This window comes from Meles meles, chromosome 7 (genome assembly GCF_922984935.1).
Source record: "Meles meles chromosome 7, mMelMel3.1 paternal haplotype, whole genome shotgun sequence".
In the NCBI taxonomy this organism is placed as follows: domain Eukaryota; kingdom Metazoa; phylum Chordata; class Mammalia; order Carnivora; family Mustelidae; genus Meles; species Meles meles.
Genome location: NC_060072.1, coordinates 10,168,489 through 10,192,546, shown reverse-complemented (window position 1 = coordinate 10,192,546; position 24,058 = coordinate 10,168,489). Strand labels below are relative to the sequence as shown.

The 24,058-nt window shown below is 56.3% G+C and overlaps 1 protein-coding gene across 2 annotated transcripts in view; it reads left to right on the top strand.

Annotated features, from left to right (window-relative positions):
• The window catches only part of LOC123946966 (TRIO and F-actin binding protein), a 52,185-nt gene that overhangs the window by 9,489 nt on the left and 18,638 nt on the right, over positions 1-24,058 (top strand). Inside the window, exons 5-10 of one of the 2 annotated variants that reach the window (XM_046012872.1) lie at positions 1,810-2,604; positions 2,749-4,363; positions 9,256-9,370; positions 10,075-11,250; positions 13,838-13,915; positions 16,024-16,161. In XM_046012872.1, the coding sequence (XP_045868828.1) occupies positions 1,810-2,604; positions 2,749-4,363; positions 9,256-9,370; positions 10,075-11,250; positions 13,838-13,915; positions 16,024-16,161 (3,917 nt within the window). Of the gene's footprint in view, positions 1-1,809; positions 2,605-2,748; positions 4,364-9,255; positions 9,371-10,074; positions 11,251-13,837; positions 13,916-16,023; positions 16,162-20,128; positions 20,280-24,058 lie in introns of those variants that run through there. The other variant, XM_046012873.1, reaches the window with a different exon arrangement.

Genomic DNA, 24,058 nt, shown 5'->3' with positions numbered 1-24,058 from the left:
GGGTGGCCAGAGCCTCACCAGCCATGGGGAATCCCTGGATTTTCTTCGAAATGCAGCTGGGAGGCCCTGATGTTTTTGCCATCTTTGATTTAGAGATAATTTTGGATTTATAGCAGAGTGGCGAAGAGTCGAGAGAGTTTCCATGATACCCTTTGCCCAGTTCGCCTCATGTTGACATCTTACAAAAGCAAAGTCCAGCTATCAAAATTAAGAAATTAACATTGATAGAGCACCACTGTCTAAACTATAGACTTTATGTGGGTTTGCCCATCTTTCCCACTAATGCCCCTCTGTGGTCCTGAGCTCCCATCCAGGACCCCCACTGCGTGGACACACCGTGCCTCCCAGTCTCCTCCGGTCTGATAGCTTTCTGGCCCTTCCTTGTAAGCAGGGTGATCTAGCCGGGTTTGCTTTTGGAAAGGATCTCCCTTAACGGGACGATGACCCAGGGCCCTCAGAGCTACCATCTAGGCAAGGGATACGGGTGGTTGATGGGGTTGGGGGGGGGTGCTGGGGGAACAGGATTTGGAACAACATGGGGCATCGGTTCATCAGGCAACAACGAGAACTTGAAGTGCTGCTCTGTGCTTGGTCCTGCTTCCTTGCTAGGTGCTGGAAATTCAGACTTCAGGGACGGCAGCTTAGAAAGTTGAGAGGAAGCAGAGCTTTCCAAGCAGGAGGGGAGGCCATCTTAAGCATGGCCTTTATTTTATTTTTTAAGATTTTATTTACTTACCCAAGGGAGAGAGAGAGTGTGAGAGAGCTAGCCCAAGCTGAGAGGGTGGGGGGGGAGGGTAGAGGGAAGGGGAGAGACAAACTCCTCGCTAAGCAGGGACCCAACACGGGGCTTGATCCCAGGACCCCGAGATCATGATCTGAGCCGAACGCAGATGCTTAACCCACTGAGCCCTCCGGGCGCCCCTTAAGCAAGACCTTTAATGAAAGCAGTCATGGCTCCTTCTGGAGGAGGCCACCGTACTCTTTACTCCTCTCCTGAAGCTCTGGCCCAGGGACATGCACACAGCTGGGGGCCACCCCATGCTGGGTGACCAAAGGCTGAGGGGGCTGGAGGGGGACTGAGGTCGTGGTGGTCCGTCCCTGGGGATGGGAGTTGTGAAGGGCTCCCTGTTGAGGGCAGTTGCAGTAAGCTCTCCGACCAGGGCTGCTTACACTGTAATATGCTTGCAAATCACCAGGGAATTTTATTAAAATGTGGATTCTGCGCAGTGCTCCCAGGGGTGGGGCCCGAGAGTCTGTGTTTCTAGCAAACTCCCAGGTGAGGCCCGCATTGCAGGTTCACAAAAGCCCATCCCAGGCTCATGGCAGCCCCGAGAGCCTCTGAGCCAGGAGCTGTCTGGGTTTAAGGAATGGGAGCTTTCTAGAGCTATCACACATAATGGAGCCTCATTAGAAGAGATATGGGGGGCTTCTCAGAACCCCTTTGCAGGAAGGAGGATAGGGAAAGGGAAGTTGCTAGGTAGCTGCCGCCAGACCCACCTCTCCCGCTCTTGGGTCACGTGGGTGATTGTCCGAACCGCCCCGGGGACCCCCCCGTTTATGTGCCCTTCCAGCTCTGGGAGCCTACCTCCCAGTGACCAGTCAGGCGGGGTTTCCATCTCCAGTTCTGAGCCTCAGCTTGAGAGAGGCCTTGGAGCTTTCTCCGATCGAACTCACTCCAAGGGGTGGAGTCCCTTGGTCTGGACAGTGGATCCTCTAAGAAGGGGCTCTGGGCTCTGCCTTCCTCATCCGTCCCAGGGGTCGTGTGTGAGGCTCCTCCCCGTACCTTGAACCAGCCTCTCCTCTCTCCAGACCCCTGCGGTGGGAGCCGAAGTGCTGGACAGCACTGGGCAAAGCTGCGGGGAGAAAGTGGGCACTTCGTGGAGCGGCACCGGTCGGCGCTAACCCAGGCTTCCCGCGCGACACTGCCAGGCGGACCTCGCGGTGCCACCCCCCAGGCTTCCTCTCTTCATCGTTCTGCCCAGAAGGACGCTGCCCAGACTGCTTCCACACAGGTCGATACCCCCCGAGCCTGCTCTCCCACACATATCGCCCAACGGGACAAGCCCAGGACCTCATCCACCCAACAGGACAAGCCCAGGACCGCCTTCACGCAGCACGACACCCCCAGAGCCTCCTCTCCCTCAAGAATTGCCCAACAGGATGACCCCAGAACCTCCTCCGTCCAACGAAGCAACCCTCGAGTTTCCTCTCCCACCAGAACCACCAGACAAGACAACTCTAGAACCTCTTCTGTCCAACAGGACAGCACTCAGACTTCTTTTCCCACGTGTACTCCTCAGAGGGACAATCCCAGAGGCTCCTCTCCCAACAGAAGCACCCAACGGGACAACTCCCGGGCACCCTGTCCCCAGCGGGACAATCCCAGAGGCTCTTCTCCCAACAGAACGACCCCGAGGGACAGCTCCCGGGCACCCTGTCCCCAGCGGGACAATCCCAGAGGCTCCTCTCCCAACAGAAGCACCCAACGGGACAACTCCCGGGCACCCTGTCCCCAGCGGGACAATCCCAGAGGCTCTTCTCCCAACAGAACGACCCCGAGGGACAGCTCCCGGGCACCCTGTCCCCAGCGGGACAATCCCAGAGGCTCTTCTCCCAACAGAACGACCCCGAGGGACAGCTCCTGGGCACCCTGTCCCCAGCGGGACAATCCCAGAGGTTCCTCTCCCAACAGAACGACCCCGAGGGGCAGCTCCCGGGCACCCTGTCCCCAGCGGGACAATCCCAAAGGCTCCTCTCCCAACAGAAGCACTCCAAGGGACAACTCCCGGGCGCCCTGTCCCCAGCGGGACAATCCCAGAGGCTCCTCTCCCAACAGAACAACCCCGCGGGACAGCTCCCGGGCATCCTGTCCCCAGCGGGACAATCCCAGAGGCTCCTCTCCCAACAGAATGACCCCGCGAGACAACCCCAAAGCTTCTTGTATTCAACAGAACAACCCTAGGACCTCTTATAGTCAAGGAGACAATCCACAGTCTTCCTCTCAGCGGGACAACCCTGGAACGTCCTCCCCTCGATGCTGCACAAAACGGGACCACCCTGGACGGTCATCTCCCCACCGCTCCGCTCAACGGAACAATCCCAGGAATTCTTCTCCCCATCGTACCAACAAAGACATTCCCTGGGCCTCCTTTCCCCTCCGCCCAACCCAGAGCGAAGGCCCCCGAACCTCTTCCCCATCTCGCTCCAAGCAAAGTGAGGTTCCCTGGGCCTCCATCGCCCTTCGGCCAACCCAAGGGGATAGGCCTCCTCAGACCTCCTCTCCCACTAGGCCAGCTCAGCGCGACCCACCTCTCTCCTCCTCCGGATCTGCCCAGCACAGCTCGCCATCTCAGGCTGCACCCTCCTTCCATAACCCGGGCCCCCACAGTGCCTCCCGGACCTCTTCACCTCTGTACCCAGCTACCCGCGGGGCACCCCAGACCTCTTCGGAGCTCTCCCAGCCTCCATGCTCGGTCTGTATTGGGCATCGGGACGCCCCTCGAGCTTCTTCACCTCCTCGCTACTTGCAACATGACCCTTTCCCCTTCTTCCCAGACCCCCATGCACCTGAGAGTGAATTGCCCCACCACAACCCCCCCTACATACCTCCAGCCGTGTGCATTGGACACCGTGATGCCCCCCGGGCTTCCTCACCCCCCCGCCACACCCAGTTTGACCCCTTCCCCTTCCTCCCAGACACATCTGATACTGAGACTCAGTCCACCCAGCACGACCCTCCTCAGTTCCCCCCACCTGTGTGTATTGGGTACCGGGATGCACCCCGGGCCTCCTCTCCACCACGCCAGCCCCCAGAGCCCTTCCTGTTATTCCAGGATCTTCCCAGGGCCAGCACGGAGAGCCTCGTCCCCTCCACAGACTCTCTGCACGAGCCCCCCCACATGCCCACCCCCGTGTGCATCGGGCACCGGGATGCGCCCTCTTTCTCATCCCCACCACGCCAGGCCCCTGAGCCCTCCCTCTTCTTTCAGGATCTCCCAGGGACTAGTATGGAGAGCCTGGCCCCCTCCACTGACTCTCTGCATGGCTCCCCAGTGCTGCCTCCCCAAGTGTGCATCGGGCACCGGGATGCACCCCGAGCCTCTTCCCCACCCCGCCATCCCCCCAGTGACCTAGCACTCCTGGCACCATCACCTCCGCCAGGCAGCTCAGGGGGCTCCCGGGGCTCAGCAGCCCCTGGGGAGACCAGGCACAACCTGGAGAGGGAGGAGTACACCATGCTGGCCGATCTGCCCCCGCCCAGGAGGCTGGCGCAGAGGGAGCCAGGGCCCCAGGGCAGCAACGGCAGCCGCACCCGCAGCCCTGGCCGGGTGGAGGTGGAGCGCCTCTTCGGGCAAGAGCGCAGGTGAGCTCAGGGTGGGACCAGCCAGGTGGGCTGGGGAAGAGGCTCGGTGGCAGGACAGGTGGAAGCTTCACAGGCTTAGGTTGGCAGATGGAAAGGGTTCAGACCCCCACCCTGCCACTGACTGGCTGTGGGACCTCGGGCAAGTCATGTCATCTCTGTTTCCACATTTTAGGAGGTTTTTTTGGACAGCTGAGTGATACTGTGTCTGTAGCCTAGTGGTTAAGAGCCAAGGCCAGGGTCAGGTGGACTGAGTTCAAATCCTGGGTCAAACCCACTCCCCAAACTATGTGACCTTGTGAAGTGATTTAACCTCCCCGAGCCTCAGTTTCCTCATCTGTAAAATGGGGAGAATCTTAGTACAGTAATTTCAATAAGGTTAAACTCTCAAACCCTTTCTTTGATCCAGAATCACATGTTTATTTTTTTTTTCTTTCTTACATGAGGGAAAAGAAAGAACTTGTGATTTTTTTCTGCTAAAAAAAATTTTTTTTTAATTCTTTTTTTTTTTTTTCTGCTTTAACCAAGAAAACTCATGGGTCGCCTTGAACTTCAGAAAACAGAGATGTCAGTTTAAAATGAATGGCCAAAGCCACATATTTTAAATAAGAGAACTCCCAGAATTACAAATTTTGTAGAAGTTACATGTCACTTTCGTGGGACATGGCAACAGTGTCAGAAGTCCTTTCCGTGTATCCCGCATTGTCCTTGGTCAGCAGGGATGCACAGGTGGTTTCTGACCCAGAGCGTTGGCTTTGGCGCAGCTGTAGGGAGGGAAAACATTTTCTCCCGATCTGGCTGAGATTCCTTTCTCTAGCAGCTGCAGCGTCAAGAGTTTTCAAGAACCGGGGCTGGAATTCCATAAGTTAAAATTAAGAGAACCCAAAAAAGGAGGTCTGGAAGTCTCAAAACTTAAGGTGTATAATTCAGTGCATTCTAGTGTATTGACTGAGACAGAGTTGTGTAGCCACGCAAAACCTCCTTTGAGAACTTCCCACCACCCCAGGAGCGGGTCATATTTTGCATGGCAGAATTTTTCTTTGTTTTCCTTGGGGCAGTGTTTTCTCTTCGATTGGAATCTAGTAGAGCAACCTTACCTCTGATTCTTCCAATTTCCTTCTCCAGTAAGTTTTTTCCATGTACTACTACCCAGGTGACAACCTGTGGGGTCTCCATCATTAATGTAATTCTCTCTTTGGCCTTAAAAAAAACCCACACATAAGCACACATTTAAAAAAATTTTTTTTAATTAATATATACTGTGTTATTTGCTTCGGGGGTACAGGTCTGTGAATCATCAGGCTTACACAATTCACAGCACTCACCACAGCACACACCTCCCCTCCCCAATGTCCCTCCCCAATGTCCATCCCCCAGCCACCCTCTCCCTACCGCCCCGCCTCCAGCGACCCTCAGTTTGTTTCCTGAGATTAAGAGTCTCTTATAGTTTGTCTCCCTCCCTTGTTCCATCTTCTTTCATTTTTTCCCTCCCTGCCATGACCCTCCGCCCTGCCTCTCAAATTCCTCATATCAGAGAGATCATATGATAATTGTCTTTCTCTGATTGACTTCCTTCGCTTAGCACAATACCCTCTCATTCCATGCACATCGTTGCAAATGGCAAGATTTCGTGTTGGTTTTTTTTTAAGATTTTGTTTATTTATTTGTCAGAGAGAGAGCGCGCGAGTGAGCGAGCACAGGCAGACAGAGAGGCAAGCAGAGTCAGAGGGAGAAGCAGGCTCCCTGCAGAGCGAGGATGACCCGAGCCGAAGGCAGCTGTTTAACCAACTGAGCCACCCAGGCGTCCCAAGATTTCGTGGTTTTTTTGATGGCTACGTAGTATTCCATTGTAGATATCTACCACATCTTCTTTATCCATTCATCTGTTGATGGACATCTGGGTTCTTTCCATAGTTTGGCTGTCACGCACACACACACACATTTTAATTGTTTTAGGGCAGCTTTAGGTTCATAGCAAAACTGTCGAAAGTACAGAGATTTCCCATTCAGCCCCTGTCTCACCTATACACGCAGCCTCTCCCCGCCCAATCCCAACTACAACAGCCCCCACCAGAGTGGAGCGTTTGTTATAAACCCTGAACTTACATTGACAGTCAGTATTACCCACAGTCCATACTTTACAGCAGGACTCCCTTCTGACGGGGCACATTCTGTGCGTTTGGACAAACGTATAATGACATGTATCCACTGTTACGCTGTTACACAGAATATTGAACTGCCCTAAAAAGCCCCATTTCTTTGGTCTTTTTATGATTACTATTTTTGCTCCAATATCAATTTGCTTACCTTCCATTTTATCTGATAATTCAGCAGGGACACGAAAGGTCTTTAAACCACAGTTATATTTTCTTCTCCTTTTTTTTTTCTTATGGGGATAACTTTGAGAGAGAGAAAGCATTTATAATAGAAGTCAGAAATATGTTTATAATCTTGTTAACCGCTTAATTATTTTTCCATAGATACTTCTATTCATTTTATTTTACTCTTTTTAAAGTGGTTTACCTTTTTAAAGCTTTATGGCGGTATAATTGATAGACAAGAAAAATTGCATATATTTCATGTCTACGTTTTGGTGAAGTAAACTATCTACTTTTTAACCAAGGTTTTATAACTCTACTGAGGACTTAAAGTTTTTTTCCTCTTGTATGGCACTTTTGCCAAATAGAAAAACATTTGCTGTCTGAAGATGGAATTTTATTTTATTTTTTTTAAAGATTTTTTATTTATTTATTTGACAGAGAGAGATCACAAGTAGGCAGAGAGGCAGGCAGAGAGAGAGAGAGAGAGAGAGAGAGAGAGGGAAGCAGGCTCCCTGCTGAGCAGAGAGCCCGATGCGGGACTCGATCCCAGGACCCTGAGATCATGACCTGAGCCGAAGGCAGCGGCTTAACCCACTGAGCCACCCAGGCACCCTGAAGATGGAATTTTAAAACCTGTTTAAATATCTGTAAGGGACTGATTGAAAGTTTTGAGTGGGTGGCTAGAGGACCATGCTTTTATGTTCTCCCATATATTCATTCAACATGTGTTTATTGAGCATCTACTCTGTCTAAGCATTGCCTAACTGAGCCTGGAAAATTTCTCTTAACGGGCTATCATATTAAAGCATTAGGCGTTTTGGCTTGATGGCTTCATTTTTCTCCCCTAGATGCCTTTGGAATCCCTTATCTTAGCATCATATAAATACTTTGTAATCTCTTGAATTTAAAACAGAGCCTTCATGGAATTTGCTAGACTTGATGCCTCTTGTTCTTTAATACCCCCTCTAAGTAGAGTAGAGCCCATCCAAACCTCTAGAGGAAACATGTTTCCTTTGCCACACCAACACTGAGGAACAGGCAGCCCGAGGGGACGGGCTTCTCCTTCGGCTTCTCAGAATGTTCTTGAATCCTTTCTTCCTATTTCTCGATTCCACATGGGGGAAACTTCTCAGAAGGGACGAGGGTCGGGCAAGCTGGAGTTTATACGGCGAGTGCTTCCACTCGAAAGCTCACCCATTCTCCTGTCCGCCCTGCACCGAGTAGTTTCTCTATTCTCCGCCCGAACCGAGTCATATTTGGGGCTTTCGCTTTGTGGAGCCTCCAACACCCGGTTCTGGGGAAAACTCCCTCTGAGGCCTCAGATCTCTCAGAGCAAGGTCTCCTGGTCTCAGATAGATTAAAAATGGAAGCCGATCAGGAAGCACTCAAACACAGAAGTCCTAACTCCGGGGGAGAGAAATTTGGTTTCTTGTGAGTCTACTGCTCAGAACTCAAAACAAAAACTTGACTTACTTTATGTGTATGATGTTTTAAAAAAAATATTCTATTTATTTCCTTATGTGAGATCGAGAGTGAGCAAGCATGAGCAGGGGGAGATACAGAGGGAGAGGGGGAAGCGGACTCCCCGCTGAGCGCAGAGCCTGACACGGGGCTCCATCCCAGGACCCCGAGATCATGACCTGAGCTGAAGGCAAATGCTTAACCCACTGAGCCACCCTGGTGCCCCTATGGGTCTGATTCACGGCTACCCATTAAGCAAGGCAATGAACTGGAACGAGGGACTTTTACAGCTTAGACATTGGTTGTGGCAACAATGGCTGGAGTCCAGGCGTCTTAGAAGTGACATTTGCATGGACGGTTTACGTTGGCCTTTCCGGGAATGTAGAGGATGTTTCTTCCTTCTGATCTTGCTCAGAGCTCTTTTATGGGCAGCCACGGTGGCCTGGGACATTCAAGGCTGAGTGCTAGAGCACTCTTAGTTAGGGAGCGGGAGGAAAGGCGGGCCTGGGAAATCCCAAACTCACCATGTGGACAGGAAAAGGGCAGTAAGAACGGGATATGGGGGCACATAACTCTCTACATCTCCCCTCCCACCTCGTGGGGTGCATGAGACAAACTGGGAAGGTCAAGGGCTTGGCACCTGGAACATAGGAAGTGCTCAGTTAGTGTTTGCTGTGACGATAATGTGTGCACAGTGCCTGGCACACAGTAGATGCTCAATAAATCTTAATTCCCACAAGGTCCAGTCTAAACTGGGTGAGTGGTGGGCTGCTCGTGGGGTGGTGGTCAGAAACAGGAAGTATTAAGTGAGACAGGAGGCAGTCAAGGCCAAGGCTAAGCCCCCCCCCACACGCACACCTGTACTTAAACTTTTCCCCATTTCATCGCCCTCCAAGGTAGATAGATTAGAGCAGTCGACCATCCTCATTTTTCAGAAGGGGAAACTGAGAACCTGAGAGGATCATCCCTTACTTGGGGCCCTTTGATGTGGTCATGGCGGGGCTCCCCAGTCTCCCACATCAACTCCCATTGGGGGCGGGAGTAGAGGAGCAGGGATGCTGGGAGTGGGACAGCCCCAAGGTCCCTCAGAGGGGCGGCTGCATTTGCTCATAGGAAGTCCGCGGCACCGGGGGCCTTCCAGGCCCGGGACGAGGGGCGGTCGCAGCGGCCCAGCCAAGGTCAGAACCAACTTCACCGAAGACAGTCCAGCCCTGCCCTCAGCAGGGAGGTGAGCACTGCCAGTCTGCCCCCGGGGCCCCTGCACCCCTGAGACATGGGCCACTGCTTCTCCCCTCCTCCAGGGACCAGGCAGGGGTCTTGGGAGGGGAGGTCCTTTATGAAAGGGTCAGAGTTCCCATCACGGGCATCCAGCTTCCCCTTCTCCCAAAGAGCCAGCAGCTCTTGGCAAAACTGAGAAGGACCCCACATTAGTCCTTTGAAGATGGCCCTTCTGTGTCGTCACCTTCCTTCCTTGGGCACCTGCTACGTTGAGTCGTTTTCAGGGAAAGCTCTGGATGCGTCATCCCGGCTTTAAAGGCTTTCTCTTCCAAGGTGGCAAGTCGTATTTTTAAAGAAACTCTTAGAGAGCAAGGCCAACCCAGTGGAGTGGGGTATTGGCGGTGAAAGTTCTGGAACCTGATAGCGCAGGTCGGAATCAGTATCTTGGCCTGGGGGTGCGGGGGAGCAGGAAAGTAAGCACTTTCTGAAAGTGAGGAGACTGGGTGAAAGGAAAGATCTGACCCCCCTCCCTCCCCCCCCAGGGAGGGAAATCAGGAATCAGGGACCCTAGGTGCTTTGTGACCTGCTGTCCTCCAGGCTGCTGCAAAGATACAGACTGCCTCTCCTCAGGCCTGGTGAGGACCAGTCTGTCCTAGAGAGAGGCCGCCCGGTCAGGGTCCTGGAGTCTCACCAAGCCCCTCACCTCATCCTCAGGTAACCAAGCCCCTTGCAAAGCAGACAGAACCGGCCCGGCGGAGCCAAGCAGAGCCCTCTCGTCCCAGGAGCCCCGAAAGGCGACCTGAAGGGGACCGGCGGCTCCCGGGGACCTCGCTGCCCCCAAGGACATCAGCCAGGACCCCTGAGAGGGAGCGTCGGACAGAGAGACCTCTGGAAAGTGGCCGGGCAGGCCCAAGACAGCCTCTGGGGGGGTGGCGGAGTCAGGAGGGGCCTCCAGGAACCCAGGGCCCTCACAGACGTCTGGAGAGAGGGTGTAGCAGCTGGCAGGAGGGCCCAGGCCTGGGGGGTTGGCAAGGACTTGGGGACCCCAGCCGGGGGCTTGCCAGAGCTCCAGAGGGAACTTGGAGGGGCCCTCTCAGGGAGTCCGAGGAGAGCTGGGAGCAGCAGGGTAGCCCCACCGGCCACAGGGGGCAGGCAGAGGCCTGGGAGGAGCCCCCCAGGAATGGGGTGCGGGAGGCCCCCGACAGGCCAGCTCTCAGAGGCTGGGCCAGCCTGCAGGAGCTTCCCGGTGCTCACCAGACTACGAGCCCCCCAGAGAACTCCAGGGTAGGCTCAGCAGAGTTCTTGAAATCCCAGAGGCCTGAGATACCCACTACCACGGGCTGGGGGGCTGAGGGAACGTGCCCACACCTGCGCAGTCCTGAGAGGCCATCCGAGCTCGACTGGAAGGACCTTGTGGGCCTTCTCGGGGCACCCAGAGAGGGGGCCTGGAGCCGTATAGAGGAGTCGATGCTCACCTCCCACCTTCCCAGGTTGGACTGGGAAGGCCTCCTGGAGCTTCTACAGGCCCAGCTGCCCCGCAAGGACCCAGCTGGATACTGGGGTCCCCTGGCCCCGGCTTCCGGGGGTCCCCCGGCCCCGGCTTCAGGGCCAGAGGTGGGTTCCCCAGGCACAAATGGCACCCCGGAGCTAGAGCGACAGGGCCAGCCTGATGGCTGGGAGGAGTCCGCCCTGGTCAATGGACAGAGCCAGAGCGCTGGGCAGTGTCCCGGGAGCTCCGCCCAGTCGCCCAGCCCTGCCTGCACCTCCACCCAGTGGCCAAAGACCAGAGTGACCAGAGGACCAGAGACCTCACCTATGGCTGGTCTGGAGGAGATGGGCCAGCTGGGGAGCAGGAGCCCTGCAGAGGGTCCCGGCTTGCCAGAGTGGGAGGTAAGTTCGTCTCCTGTGCAAGGGGCAGCCTGACAGTGTGCCCCACCCAGACAAGTATCCTTCGAAAGGTCTCCCTCCGGCTCCCGCACACCCTCCGAGGCTCAGCCCTAACCCTCCCTCCCGACCAGCACTTTCCCAGCCCCGAAACTGGGCAGCAGTGATAACGACCCACACTCTTTGATGACCGGCATTTACTACCAGCTAAGCCCGGGTCTGAATGTTTTCTGGATATTTTCCTCATTTAATCTCCATAGCAACCTGATGAGAAAGGCACCGTGTATTCACAGATCAGGAACCTGAGGCCTAGCACACAGCTAGTGAGGGCTGGGGCAGGCCACGCAAGGCAAGCAAAGTGCTCTGCCCAGGGCACGCCCCTTTCCATGCTGCCCAGGCCCTGCTTCCTGTGGCTTCTGGTGGCTCCTACCTGACCCTGGCTGGGACCGCAACCAGTGTGGTCAAGTCCTCTCCCCCACTGCCCTATTCGAAGTTCCTCAAAGTCCAGACAGCTTCACTTAGCCCTTTCTGGCCCCTACAGCTCCTCTTAGGCACAGAGAAGAGGTTGTGCAAATGCTCGTTGGGTTGAGCTGGGAGCTAAGCCCGGCGGTTTAAATGAGGGCACGTGTGCAAGGTAGGCCCAGAGGCTGGCACAGAGTAGGAGCTCACTAGGTCCCTTCCCTGCCTCCTTCGCCCCAGCGCCAGGGTCACAGGGTCAGGGACCCTCTGCCGTTGCCCGGAGCCTCTACCTGAAGATGGTGGCCGGGGAGGGTCCCGGAGGCCAGAGCGGGGCCTCAGCTCCCTGGAAACGCAGTACATGCTTCGGGACACCGAGCTTCTCTTGCCCTGTAAAATGGGACCAGCTGCTTCCCATCTAGCCTCCGCAGGGGTGATATGGAGGCTTCTGCCCCATCACCCAAACTCCCTCACTTCCTTGATGTCCCGCCCCACGCTGCCTCCTTCCTGGACAACAGGGGAGGGTTCACGCTGTATGGGGTTCTGGGCCTGGTGCTTCACACCCTATGCCTCGTATGCCTCGGCCTGAGAGAAGGCTTGGCCTCGTCCGGCATTTACCGGGAGTCATACATGTATCAGTTGTCCCCAGTGTCCAAAGCCCCAGTTTTTAACTGCCATGTTGTAAATCCTCTGAGCACAGGGCCCACCTGGGAGCCCCTTCCCCTGTATTTTTCTGAGGCTTTTATCTGCTGGCTCTCCAATCAACTCAGTGCATGGACAAAAGAGTTGCAGGGATGAACCAGCTTGGTCCTGCTGTCTTGGCCAGAGGGGGTTCGGGGAATTTGGAACCCCCACCCCAAGAAGCTGTCAGGCTAATCAGGGAGGCCGATGGACCCCAGGCAGCTCGGGGAGGAGGGTTGATTGGTCGCAGTGGATGCTGGGACACGGCTGCCTGGCCCGCTCTACTGGAAAGATCCTTCCCCTGCATTTGCTCAGTGGTGAGGCCGTGGGAAGTTAGCCATGGCCTCCAGGGAGGGCGGGAGCAACAGGTGTTTAAGGGCATTTCACGAATGACACCGCAGAGGTATTTACCAGGTTGCTGGGGTGCCATTTGGTCCCCCTCTATGCAAATCCTTGGCCTGACTTCCCCCTGGCCTTCCTTCCACTCTCTCTTTGTGGAGCTGGTGGCAGAGCTCTGCAGGAGCATCTCCCTACCTTTGCCCGGGCTTTCCCCATTGCTTAGAATGCTCTTCCCTTCCCTCTTCAGTCACCAAATACTCGTTCATTGTTCAAGTCTTAGACCGGGTGCATTGCTCTGTGATACCTTCCCTGAGTACTCACCCCGCCTCTACGTTGGTAATGCTTTCCTTCTAGGCTCAGTCGTTCTGCTCCCCTCCATCTGGCCACACGCAGTTGTCATTTCCCCCATAAGAAAGACGGGCTGCATGGGGGCAGGAGCTGCGTCTACTTTATCTCTGCCCTTCTGGCCCCTGGCCCAGGACATGACACAAATCATCGATGGATGATCGATCAGTGAATCCATGAACCTTGAGTGCATGCAAGAAATAAATGGAGGGTGGGTGGGTCATGGGTAGATGACGGGTGAATGGTGGGCAGTGGTTGTGTAAGTGGGTGATGGACAGATAAATAGGTGAATATACTACATGAGAAAGGGCTGTTGGGTGGAAAGTTAGGTGGGTGTTGGTGGAACAGGTAATGGGAGTTGGATAGATGCTGTTGCTTAGATGACAGATGGGATGATGAACTGATGGAGGGATGAATATGAGTAGAAAATAGATGGATGGATGGTGTGTGGAAGGGTCAATGTGGCATATGGATGATGGGCAATGAAGGAATGCTGGAGGATGATGGATGGTTGGATGTTGGATGGGTTGAGAAAGGCTACATGGATGGAGGATGGATGGATGAGTAGGGTGATGGATGTTGAATAGGTTAGTGAGTAGATAATATATAGGAGTAGACTTTGGCTGGTTGGATGGATTATACATGGGTCTATGGATGTTGGATGCTAGATGGTGTTGGATGGATGGATGACGAATGGATGGATAAGAAGGTGGATACATGGATGGAGCCTGGGGAATAAGCTGGGTTAAGCTGTGTTCTTTCTTATCTCCAGTTCCAATCAGAGGAGCCCGAGGAGTCAGAACCAAGCAAAGGCCAAGACTGGCTGACCGACCAGAAGCATGCAGACTCGGTAGTTGGGTCATGGGTGTGGGCTCACAGGGAGGTGAAGGGAAGGGAAATCAGGTTGGAGGGGGGCTGAGGTCCTCTGATGAGCTCTGGGAATGTCCAGACCAGGGTTGGCTCCGCCATGGGGTCATCTGTGTGCCTGGTAGGGCCTTGAGAGGAGGGGCTCCAGAGGCACTGGGCTGCAGAGCCACCTTTGAGCCTGAGGACCTGGGCAGGTAAATGATCCTGGGGTCAGAAGCCCAGGGCTCTGCTTTTGACTTGCAAGGATCCCCTGAAAAGTCACTCCCCTTTTCTGGGCAAATGGCAGTTTGACCTCCAGAACCTTCTGGTTCTGGAGAGCTAGCCAGGCAGGGAGAAGGGGTAGAGATTCCACGATTTGGAGCCAGAGAACCACTGAAGAGGGCTGAGGAGGTGCTGCTGTCCACTGAGCCTGGATGGTCTCCAGGGCCCGGGGCCGTTGGGAGAGATGTGTGCAGGGGGCGGGACGCAGAGAGCCTGCCGGGAGGCCTGGCAGGCGGCTGGAGCCCATCACTGCGCCCCGCCCCTCCCACAACCTGCCAAACAGACTGTTCTCATCACCCTCGGCCTCCAGAGAGGTGAGGTCAGAGCGGACAGCCTGGAGCAGCGGGAGGCAGGGAGAAGGAGACAGGCTGCTTGGGGCTGTGCTTTCCTCATCCTGCCCTTGTTGCGCTGTTTCCTCACTGCCGCCGGAGAAGCCGATTGGTGGTGGTGGGAGAGGAGGGGAGGTATCTGTCTGGCAGCCTGGAAGCCCCCCCCCCCCCCCCCCCCCCCCCGTCTGGCCCTGGCGCTCATCAGAGCTGGGCGGGGGTGGATTCTGTCCCTCCCCGTGCAGATGAGGGAAAGAGTCATCCCAGGTCACAACAGCAAGGCAGAGGCTGACCTCCAGCTAGAACCCGGAGCTCGGGACCCCCATCCTGCAGTCCTTTTGCTGCCTGGACGCTGATTCCTGGTTCTGCCCCGATTCCTCACATGGCCTCCCCCAGTGGCAGCAAGATTTTCATGGCTTGGTGGCCCGTCTCCCCGTCTGTGACACGGGAGGGGACAGAGGACTGGTCACTAAAGGCGCTTCTAGCTCTCACAGGGGCTCTGGCAACTTTGCTCTTCCTCTTTCTGGGTTATTTCTTCATACTTCCTGGGGCCAGAGTTTGGTGAACAAGGGAGAGATAGCCATCTAGGGGTCCCTCGCTAATCTCCACCAACGTGGAAACCTCTCAGTATAGCCCCAGGCAACCAGGTCTGGACAGAGCTGATGCCTGTCTTGTTTGCTCGCTCGTTCATTCATTCATCCATCCATTTATTCATTCATCCACGTACACTTAGCCAGCACCTTCTGTATGCCTGGGTGTGGGTCAGGAGCAAACTGGATGCATGGAGCTCCTGGTCCAGTGGCCAGGGCTGTGCCGGAGGAATGTGGTGGCAAGGTGGGGGAGCAGTCCCTCCCCCAAAGCCATCCTGGGCCCGTGCTCTGATGCTTTGGGTCCCATTCCAGATGATCTCTTGATTCTGAAAAGTGGGGACACCTGGACTCTGTCCTTCCTCTCTGCCAGTAAGTTGCTAGGGAACTTTGGGCAAATGTCTCTGCGTTGCTGGGGCCTGTCTCCCCAAGGATGTCTGCAAAGGGGCCGCATCTGGGGGGGCCCGCCAGGGGTGGTTGCAAAAGTCTGTGACTCATTCCTTTCATGGGGGGGAGAGGAAGGCAGATGGCGGGGGGCGGGGGGACTTGTGTGACCTTTTGGTGCCAGACCAGTTGTTGCCGTGGGGAAGATGGACCCGGAGTTCCCACGTCTTTAGGTATTTCAAGAGAAGCTGGAACTACGCAATTATATGTTAATCTCCTGATTCTTTAACATTGGAACATAACACAAAATAATCTGAAACCCTGTGCAGGCTGAACACGCGGCAGGGGTCTGCACGCCCCTCCTACTGGACAGCGGTGGTCTGACTTTAGGGTGGGGAAGGGCATGTGTCCCAAGGCGCTGAGCCCCAAGAACCCTGGGCATGGCAGAATAGGCAGGGGAGACTGTAGTCAGGGACCCGCCCCCCCATCCCACCAAAAGGACCTGGGGGCCAACACTGGACCCTGTTTGACAGGCAGACAAGAGGCCAGCGGAGGGCAAGGCTGGGAGCCCACTCAAGGGCCGACTGGTGACCTCATGGCGGATGCCCGGGGACCGTCCCACGCTGTTCAATCCGTTCCTGCTGTCTCTGGGGGTCCTCAGGTGGCAAAGGGTAGGCTGGCTCCAGTGGGGTGGGAGGGATGAGGGTGGGAGAGAGTGGGAGGGGAGGAAGGACGTTGGCATCAAGAGAGGGAGAGTGGGGGGAGGGGGGATGGGGGGCTCCCACGCGAGCAAGGAGAGATGGAAGCGGAGTCCTAAGGGCCCCGTGGTCTCTGCAAGTGACTGGGATTTGCCACCTCCTGGACAGGACTGGGGCTGTTTTCGGTTTTCGGGGTGAGGCGGGATTGAACACAGGGCCGAAAGCTCCCAGTCAGCACCTCGGCCAAGGAGAGCCAGGCTGGGGGAGGAAGGGAGAGAGGGATAGCCTGCGGGGGGCTCTGGGATTGCAAAGTGTGTCTCAGACCTGCGCCCGAGCCTGTTTCACAAACATCTGGCATTACGTAAGCTACCCGCTGCCCTGAGAGGCCTGTAAACACTCAGGCCTCTGGTTCAGGGTTTCCTCAAGGGCGGGGAGGGGAGGCAGCTGTGACCCACTCCCTCCTGCCCCCTTCACAGCAGAGACCAGCGGCCTGGCCTCCCCAGGGGCCACTGGCTGGCTCGAGGGCTCTCTCTTCTCTTAGTGACAGGCCGACTCTTGTACTCTCGTTGGCTCCGGGTCTGGCACTAGGCTGGGCACATTAGGGACAGGACACCCATTTTGCAGATGATGGCATGGAGGCTCACGGAGGTGAGCTGACTGGCTGGCGTTGCATTGCTAGGGCTTCGAGGAGCCAGTTTCTTGCTGATTTTCCTCCTTCCTAGATGAGAGGATGCTTGCCGCGAACCGCCCCAAGCCTCAGTGGCCACATCTGCATAATGGGGGAAAGTCGATAGCAACTCTCAGGACTGCAGAGAGAGCTCAGGGAGATCGGGATGCACAGAGATGGGGTGGGGGGTGGGTGTGTCCAAACATTACCTTTCCCAGCCACTGCACGATTTCCTCTATGCGGCTTTTGGTGATCAGACAAACATGTTAGCCGGGCACGGTGGGACCTTCAAGCCCTGGGCGGGATGATAACCAGCGTGTATTGGGCGCCTCTGTGCTCAGCTCTGTGTCCCGTACGTGACATGCCGTGGTCATGCCTGATCGCGTGGAATCCTCAGCAGGCACGCTAAGTACGGTGCACACTGTCTGCTTTACAGATAAGAACATGAAGCTCGGTGAGGAGAGAGACCGTTTGTTCTAGGTCACACGGGGCCAGAGCTGAGATTTGGACCCTGCTCGCCTTGACCACGGAGCCCTCCCATCTCCGTGCCTCCCGGTCTCCTCCCAGCTGCTTGCAGCCCTGAGAATCTTCACAGATTTTCCCCATTACACAGATGTGGCTATGGAGGCTCATGAGTTGGCAGCCGTTTTCTCATCTGGGAGGGAGAAAAGTCAGGAGCGATGGGATGGAACTGCCAGCAGGGCCTCCCAGATAGTTCCTTAGAGCGGCTTCAAACATCTCGGGTTGGAGAGTGAAATCGGTCCCAGGTCAAGAGCCAGGAAGCCCAGGCTTGAGTTCTGTTTCTGTCCCTAATGCGTATGGCTCTGAGCCATCATCACCCTCTCTGAGCCTCATGGTGTTATCCTCAATGGAGTCACAGTTGGAGATGGATAACCCTGCAGTTTTGGTGGTGGCCCTGGGTCCCCAGGTCTGTGCCATCTCCGTCTGAACCAGGACAGGCTGTGGCAAGGGAGTCATTCCTTCGTTTGTGCATGCCTTCATCGGACCTATGTTTACTGAGGACCTACTGTGGGCTGAGGCCCTGGGCTGGTCTCCAAGATAGAGACAAAACCACTCTTGTCTCTGCCCACGAGAAGCTCAGTGTGATGAGGACACTGACACGGAACTGGTAAGAACACAGCGTGGTCATCCCTTTAGTCGGATATACAGACTAACAGGGAACACCGGACCGGGAGAGTCTCTGTGCTGGAGGCACTTTAGCTTCCTTTGGACTGAGACCTGGAGGGTGAGGAGGCCTTTTCCGAGCAAACAAACATTTGGAGAGACGGAAGGAAGGGGCGGGAGAGAGAGGGAGAGTGTATGTGTGTGTTGGGGCACAGAGGACAGGAAGAGAAGCGTTCCAGACCCAGTGGGGGAATGCGTTGTGTAGTCCCATCCGAGGTACAAAGGACCTGACTTATGAGAATTCCCAGTGGCTCCATGTTCTGTGTCCCTGACACGTACAGTGTGTGTGTATAATAATGGAAGACAACAGGCAGGGGTCCGATTATGACGGATGCTGACTGCCTGGCATAAGAAGGCAGAACTGACCTACTAGCACGGGGAGGTGTTGAACTTGGAGCAGGGAAGTGATCTGACAATCGCTGGGTTGAGGGTACTATAAGAGCAGTCCCAGAGGCCAGGAAAGCAGCAAGGAGGCTGGTGCTTTCAGGGGCCACTGGGCCAGAGCGCTGGTGGCTGGGGAGGTCTTCTGTTTATTCATTCACTCTACCAAGGACCAAATGCCTGAGTCGGGTACAGGGGTAGAGTGGGAAGACGCAGCATGTGGAGGCAGGAAGGTGTGTCTAAAGGAAGATAGGCTGGTTTTTGGCCTCATTCCTCAGGGTGGAGGAGAGGCACCCAGTGGGAAATGCAGGGAAAAGCTTCAGCTCCCTGAGCCTCTGTTTCTTTATCTGTGAAATGGGGAGAGTGATTAGAGTTTTGCGGGTTTTAAAAAGATTTTATTTATTTATTTGACAGAGAGAAACACAGCGAGAGAGGGAACACAGGCAGGGGGTGTGGGAGAGGGAGAAGCAGGCTTCCCGCAGAGCAGGGAGGCTGATGCAGGGCTCGATCCCAGAACCCGGGGATCAACCTGAGCCCAAGGCAGATGCTTAACGACTGAGCCTCCCAGGCACCCCGAGAGTAAGTACAGTCATGACAGCAGTAATTTTTGAACTCCAAACTGAGATGGCAGAAAATTGAAACGGCAATTATTCCAAGTTCTCCTGCACCCCGCCCCCAAACGTTAGCTAACTAGGAATAGAGGGGTTGTTCCAGGTGTTTTACTTAAATTAACACTTAATCCTTACAGGAACATCACGACATAAGAGCATTATTCCCTTTTACAGAGGGTGAAGTTGAGGCCCAGAGAGGCCAAGTACCCTGCTGAAGGTAACACAGGGTTTGAATCACAATTCAACAAATTCCACCGAAGTCTTTCTTTCCTCGGCCGCAAGGCTCAGAGGAGCTCCTGCAGGCAAAAGGCCTCTTACAACCTGCCAAGTGCTGGGAATGTGAGAAACCGGTGTAGCCCACACCCAAGAACCCAAAACCGGGTTCTTAAGCCCAGAAAGACCCGCTTGGGAGGAGGAGCCATTTGGGGAATGCCCTACCGTTCCAGGACTCGCTTTGTGCTTAGATTACGCGCTTGGGAATCCCGTCTCTTTCTGCTGTGACCTTGGGCAAGTCGGCCCACCTCTCTGAGCCTGTCTTTTCTCTTTATGGGGACAGGGACAACTCCCTGTCAGGTCTGTGGTGAGGCCGAAACTAGGTGACACAGGTAACGAGCGCGGCTGGGCGAGGGACCCGGGGAGCTGTTAGGACTGGGTGCACTGCCCACGTCTCCGTCAAACCGAGGCGCCGAGCCCTTAGTGGACCCATCGCTCCGTCCGGCGGCTCGCGGGAGCCATAGCAGGACGACTGGGTGCCACACCCGGCTGCCCCCGCCCAGCACTCCCGCGCCGGGGCCGGGCCGAGTCACCTGCACGTAGAGCCCTTCCTTCCTCCCAGCGCGCCGGCGGCCTGAGCCCGGCCCTCGGCTCCATCCGCCCCCATCCGCCCGCCCAGACCGCCCTCGCGCGCCCGTCCCGTCGCGGCAGGCCCCGCCCCCGGGCCTGCCCGCGCTCCCATTGGTCCGCCCGCGGCCCCCGCCGCTGTTTGTCCTGGCTTTCCCGCCGCCCATTGGCCCTCCCGGGTCCTCCCAGGAAGTTTGAAAAAAAAAAAAAAAAAAAGTTTTATGGGCGGATGGAAGGGGCCGGGGCAGCGCCGGGGAAGGGAAGGGCCGGAGGAGCGGCGGCGGGCGGCCGAGAGGGGCGGCGGCGGCGGCGGCGGCGGCGGGATTCCCGCGCTGCTGGGCCCGGCCTGAGAGCCCTTCCCACCTTCCTGCCTCCTGCTCCCGCCGCCCCGGGGCGCCGCCATGACGGTGAGTGCCCCCGCGGGGCAGCCCCTCTGCGCCCCAGGCCGGGCGGAGAGCTACGGCCCGAGCCAGAGCCGAGCCGTTCCCCTCCTGGGTACCCCCTTCATTTCCCGGAGGCGAGAGGAGGTCTCGGCCGGAAGACAGGGCGACCCCAGCAGCACAGGCCGGCCGGCCGGCCTGCCTCAACTAACCCCCAATCTCTTCCTCACCTTTCCGGGCGAGGAGCCAGGGCGGCCCCGACGCAGTGGGAACTCCCTGTCCTGGGCAGCCCCTTCCGACCCCCCACCCCCCGCCGCCCCACCGCAACTTTAGCGGGACCAATCGCGGGCAGTTTGGGATGGCCCTTTCCCACCTCCCCTCCAGCTCCCTTGCATTCTCCCGAACTGCCGGACCCGTAGGGACTCCTAGGGCTCCAGGCAGTGGGAGGGAACGAGGATGGGCCTGGTTTGGGTCTGGGTTCTCGTCCGGGGCTGGAGAGAGGCGCTCCCTGGCTGGAATGGGTCGTGCAGAGCCATTTGAGGGCTGGGAGGGCTGCCTACCCTCGTGGGCGCTGGCCCGAGGTTGGGTGGGTGAGAAGGGGCCGCCCCTTTGCGCCCTGTCCGGGAGCCCATGCTGGGATTTTTGAAGGGGCGCTGGGGCCTTGGGTGGGGCAAGCCCACGAGCGACGTGGGGGACACGATGGCAGAGATTCGCCTTTCTCTTGGGGATGGACATTACCCAAGTCACTACCTGTACCTTAATGATCACATTGGGCCTCACAGCCGAGGTCACCATTATTACCATTTCACATTTGGGTAAATTGAGGCATGGGGGGTGGTGAGTTGCCCTGGGTTACCCTGAGCGTAAAGGAGGGAGTAGCCTCTTTCCAGGTCAGCCTGGCCCCTTGACCGTGATATTCTGGAAGGGAGGGGCGGGGCTGCTTTTGGTTTCTGGCTAGCGCCTTAGGGAGCCTCTGACAGCCTGGACGGGTGGGGTGATGGAGTGGAGCTGGGTGTGTTTGCGCATGCGCACGTCCCCTTTCCTCGGCTAGTGGAGACCCTGACAAGAAGTGGGCTGGGCTGCTGGGGGTTGGCCCTAAGGGCCCCTGCCCCCGTGAGTGTGATGACCTGGCCTCTGCTTGGGCTTCCTCGGCCTCCGCACATCCTGCCACCTCCCGGCTGGCTCTTCCTGTAGTCAGCAGCCTCCCTTTGGTCAGTGAGCAGAGAGGGATGTAGGGGGAGGCGCTGAGTCAGTATCCTGACCACCCACCCTCAGGCCCCCAGGTCCCGAGGAGGGTGTTTGCATTGCCTACTGGGTGCCTGCCAGACCCTGAAGTGGGTGCTTTCACGTTACCAGAGTTGATCCTTTAAGGTCGATGATTTTAACTTCCCATCTAACAGATGAGAACACTGAGGTGTAAAGAGGGGAAGTAACCTGCCCAGGTGACATAACTGGGCCCTGGCTGAGCCAGTATTTGTAGCTAGATCGCCCCAGTTTTCTCTCTGGGGCTAGATAGAAATGTACTGTTGTCTTTCATGGGGAAGCACATGGTGAGCGGCGGTGAGGCTGCTCCAGGCCGCCTGTGGGGGGTACTTGGAGGAGGGACAGCATATCCCTGCGGTGGGAGGGGCTTCCAAAGGAAGATACCCTCCTGTGATTGGAGGATTTTGTCAGATGGAAATAGACTAGGGGGAAGGAAGAGTGTAGAAAAACACCTTGGTTGTGTTTGGGGAAAGGTGAGAACATAGAAAAGGGGCCTCAAAAGGAGGGCTTCGAAGGCCTGGAGAAGCAGATTGGGCTGATCAGGGGCACTGGGGAGCCAAGAAAAGTTTCGGAGCAGAGAGATGGCTCACGATCTCTGCTGACAGCGTTTGCTGGGTTCTTCACGGCTGCCTTCATGCCTGAGCCTGCCCCAGCCTGTGTCCCTCCTGTGTCTTCTTCACACCCTTTCCCTCTCTCCTGACCCCCAGCCCTGAGCTCAGAGATCTGTAGGGAGCGAGTGGTAAAGTTGCCGTGAATGGATAAAGCCAGGCCTGGACTCCAGATCTGCCGCACCTCCTTTAGCCTTCGCCCAGTGCAGCCCTGCCCTTGGAGCCTCCTGCCTTAGCCACTGCCTGGCATCAAATTATAAACCTGTCCACTTGTTTATTGTCTGTCTGTTTCCTGAGTTCCTTGGAGCCTCCTGCCTTGGAGCCTTGGAGCCTCCTGCCTTAGCCACTGCCTGGCATCAAATTATAAACCTGTCCACTTGTTTATTGTCTTTCTGTTTCCTGAGTTCCACCAAGGCAGGGGCCACATCTCCCCTTCGCAGCTGATTTCCTGGCCTCAAACAGTGCCCCGTGCTTTAAAAACAAAAACAAAACAAAAAACCTAAAAACTGTTTTTCAACAAACATTCCCTTAGCCTGGAGGGTGACCAGGCATGTTCCTAACGGTGAGTTGCTCCTATTCTAGCCTGTGAGGGATAAGTGAATGGCTTCGAGACCATCACAAACACAGCAGAGGCTGCAGAAGGGCACTTTCTGGCATGGTGTGTGGTGTGTACCGGGAAAGGGGCCTCGGAGTTGGCAGTTAAGCTGGGTCTTAAGGCACGAGTAGGGGTTTGCCTGGTCCCCGGTGGAGGAGGAAGCCTGGTATTTCAGCAGAGGACGTGGGCTGGTGTGGAGGGCCTGGAGTCCTGATGTGTTGCCGATCAGAGAGCCTATGTGGTGAGGATATAAAGATGGGGTTCCTTGCGCAAGTGGGATGCCAGGCTGGAAGGGTGAGCTGAAGCTTGTGTGCCGTCAGGCAGCTAGACCTCGTTTTGCAGCCCCCTGGAGGTCTGAAGCAGACTTGTGACACTTAGGCCTTTTTGAGGGGGTCTGCCCGCCAAGCATGTGCTTAGAGGGGGCCGTTTCAGTGATCCAGGCAGGTGGGAGGCTGTGCTGACCTGTGGCCGTGGCCATGACCCAGAGGAGGAGAGAGCTGGTCGGTACCCCTGAAGGGAGAAAGGGCAGGTGAGCTTCCTCAGGTGGAGGAAGGGTGGCTGGGCCCTAGAGGCCAGGACAGCAGGAGAGGTCTAGGCTCGCAGACCTTTTGACCCTGGACAGGGGTTTCCAGGTTACTGCAGGACCTTCCCTGTCAGCGGATTTAAAATCTCATGTTGGCAGCCTCCTCCCCGCTAAGGTCAGTGTGCCTTCTAGCACCCGGGATGATGAGCAGCTTCCAGAAGGTCACTCAGTTCTCCATGTGTAGCTCATTCAGCCCTCTCACAAAGCTTGGGGGAGCGCAGGACCTGTACCCCCAACATTTGCTGCATTAGATAGCCGGGGGTCAGGGAGGAGATGTGATGTCCACCCCGTCCTCTGCTTTCCAGGCAGCCCTTGGGGTCCCAGCCTGTCATTCTAGTTGGGGAGCCCTTGCTCTCTCCTGGAAGCCTATGGCCAACCTCCCAACCCTGGCCCAGTCTGATGGGCTGGGTCGTCCACTCGTCCCTTCCCAGGAGCTTTCCCCTGGACCAGCACAGGGGTTTAGACCAAGAAGGTAAAGGAGGGTAATTATTCAGCAGGCTTTTGCTGACACCCAGTCACAGCATGCCAGCCTTGGGGTCACTGGAGGTCCCCATCTGAATGGAGGTCACCCAGGTGATTTGGTGGCCCCGAGTGTAGCTGCCAGTCTTTGGTCTTAGTTTGGGACTGTCCTAAGCAGCCTCTGGCACTTTCGGGGAGCAGGGTAAGGGCAGATGAAGAGAGACAGGACGAACACAGCCCCAGGGTTTCCCAGCTCTGAGAGCAGAGCCCGGGTCCCCTCCCTCAGACAGGTAGGCGG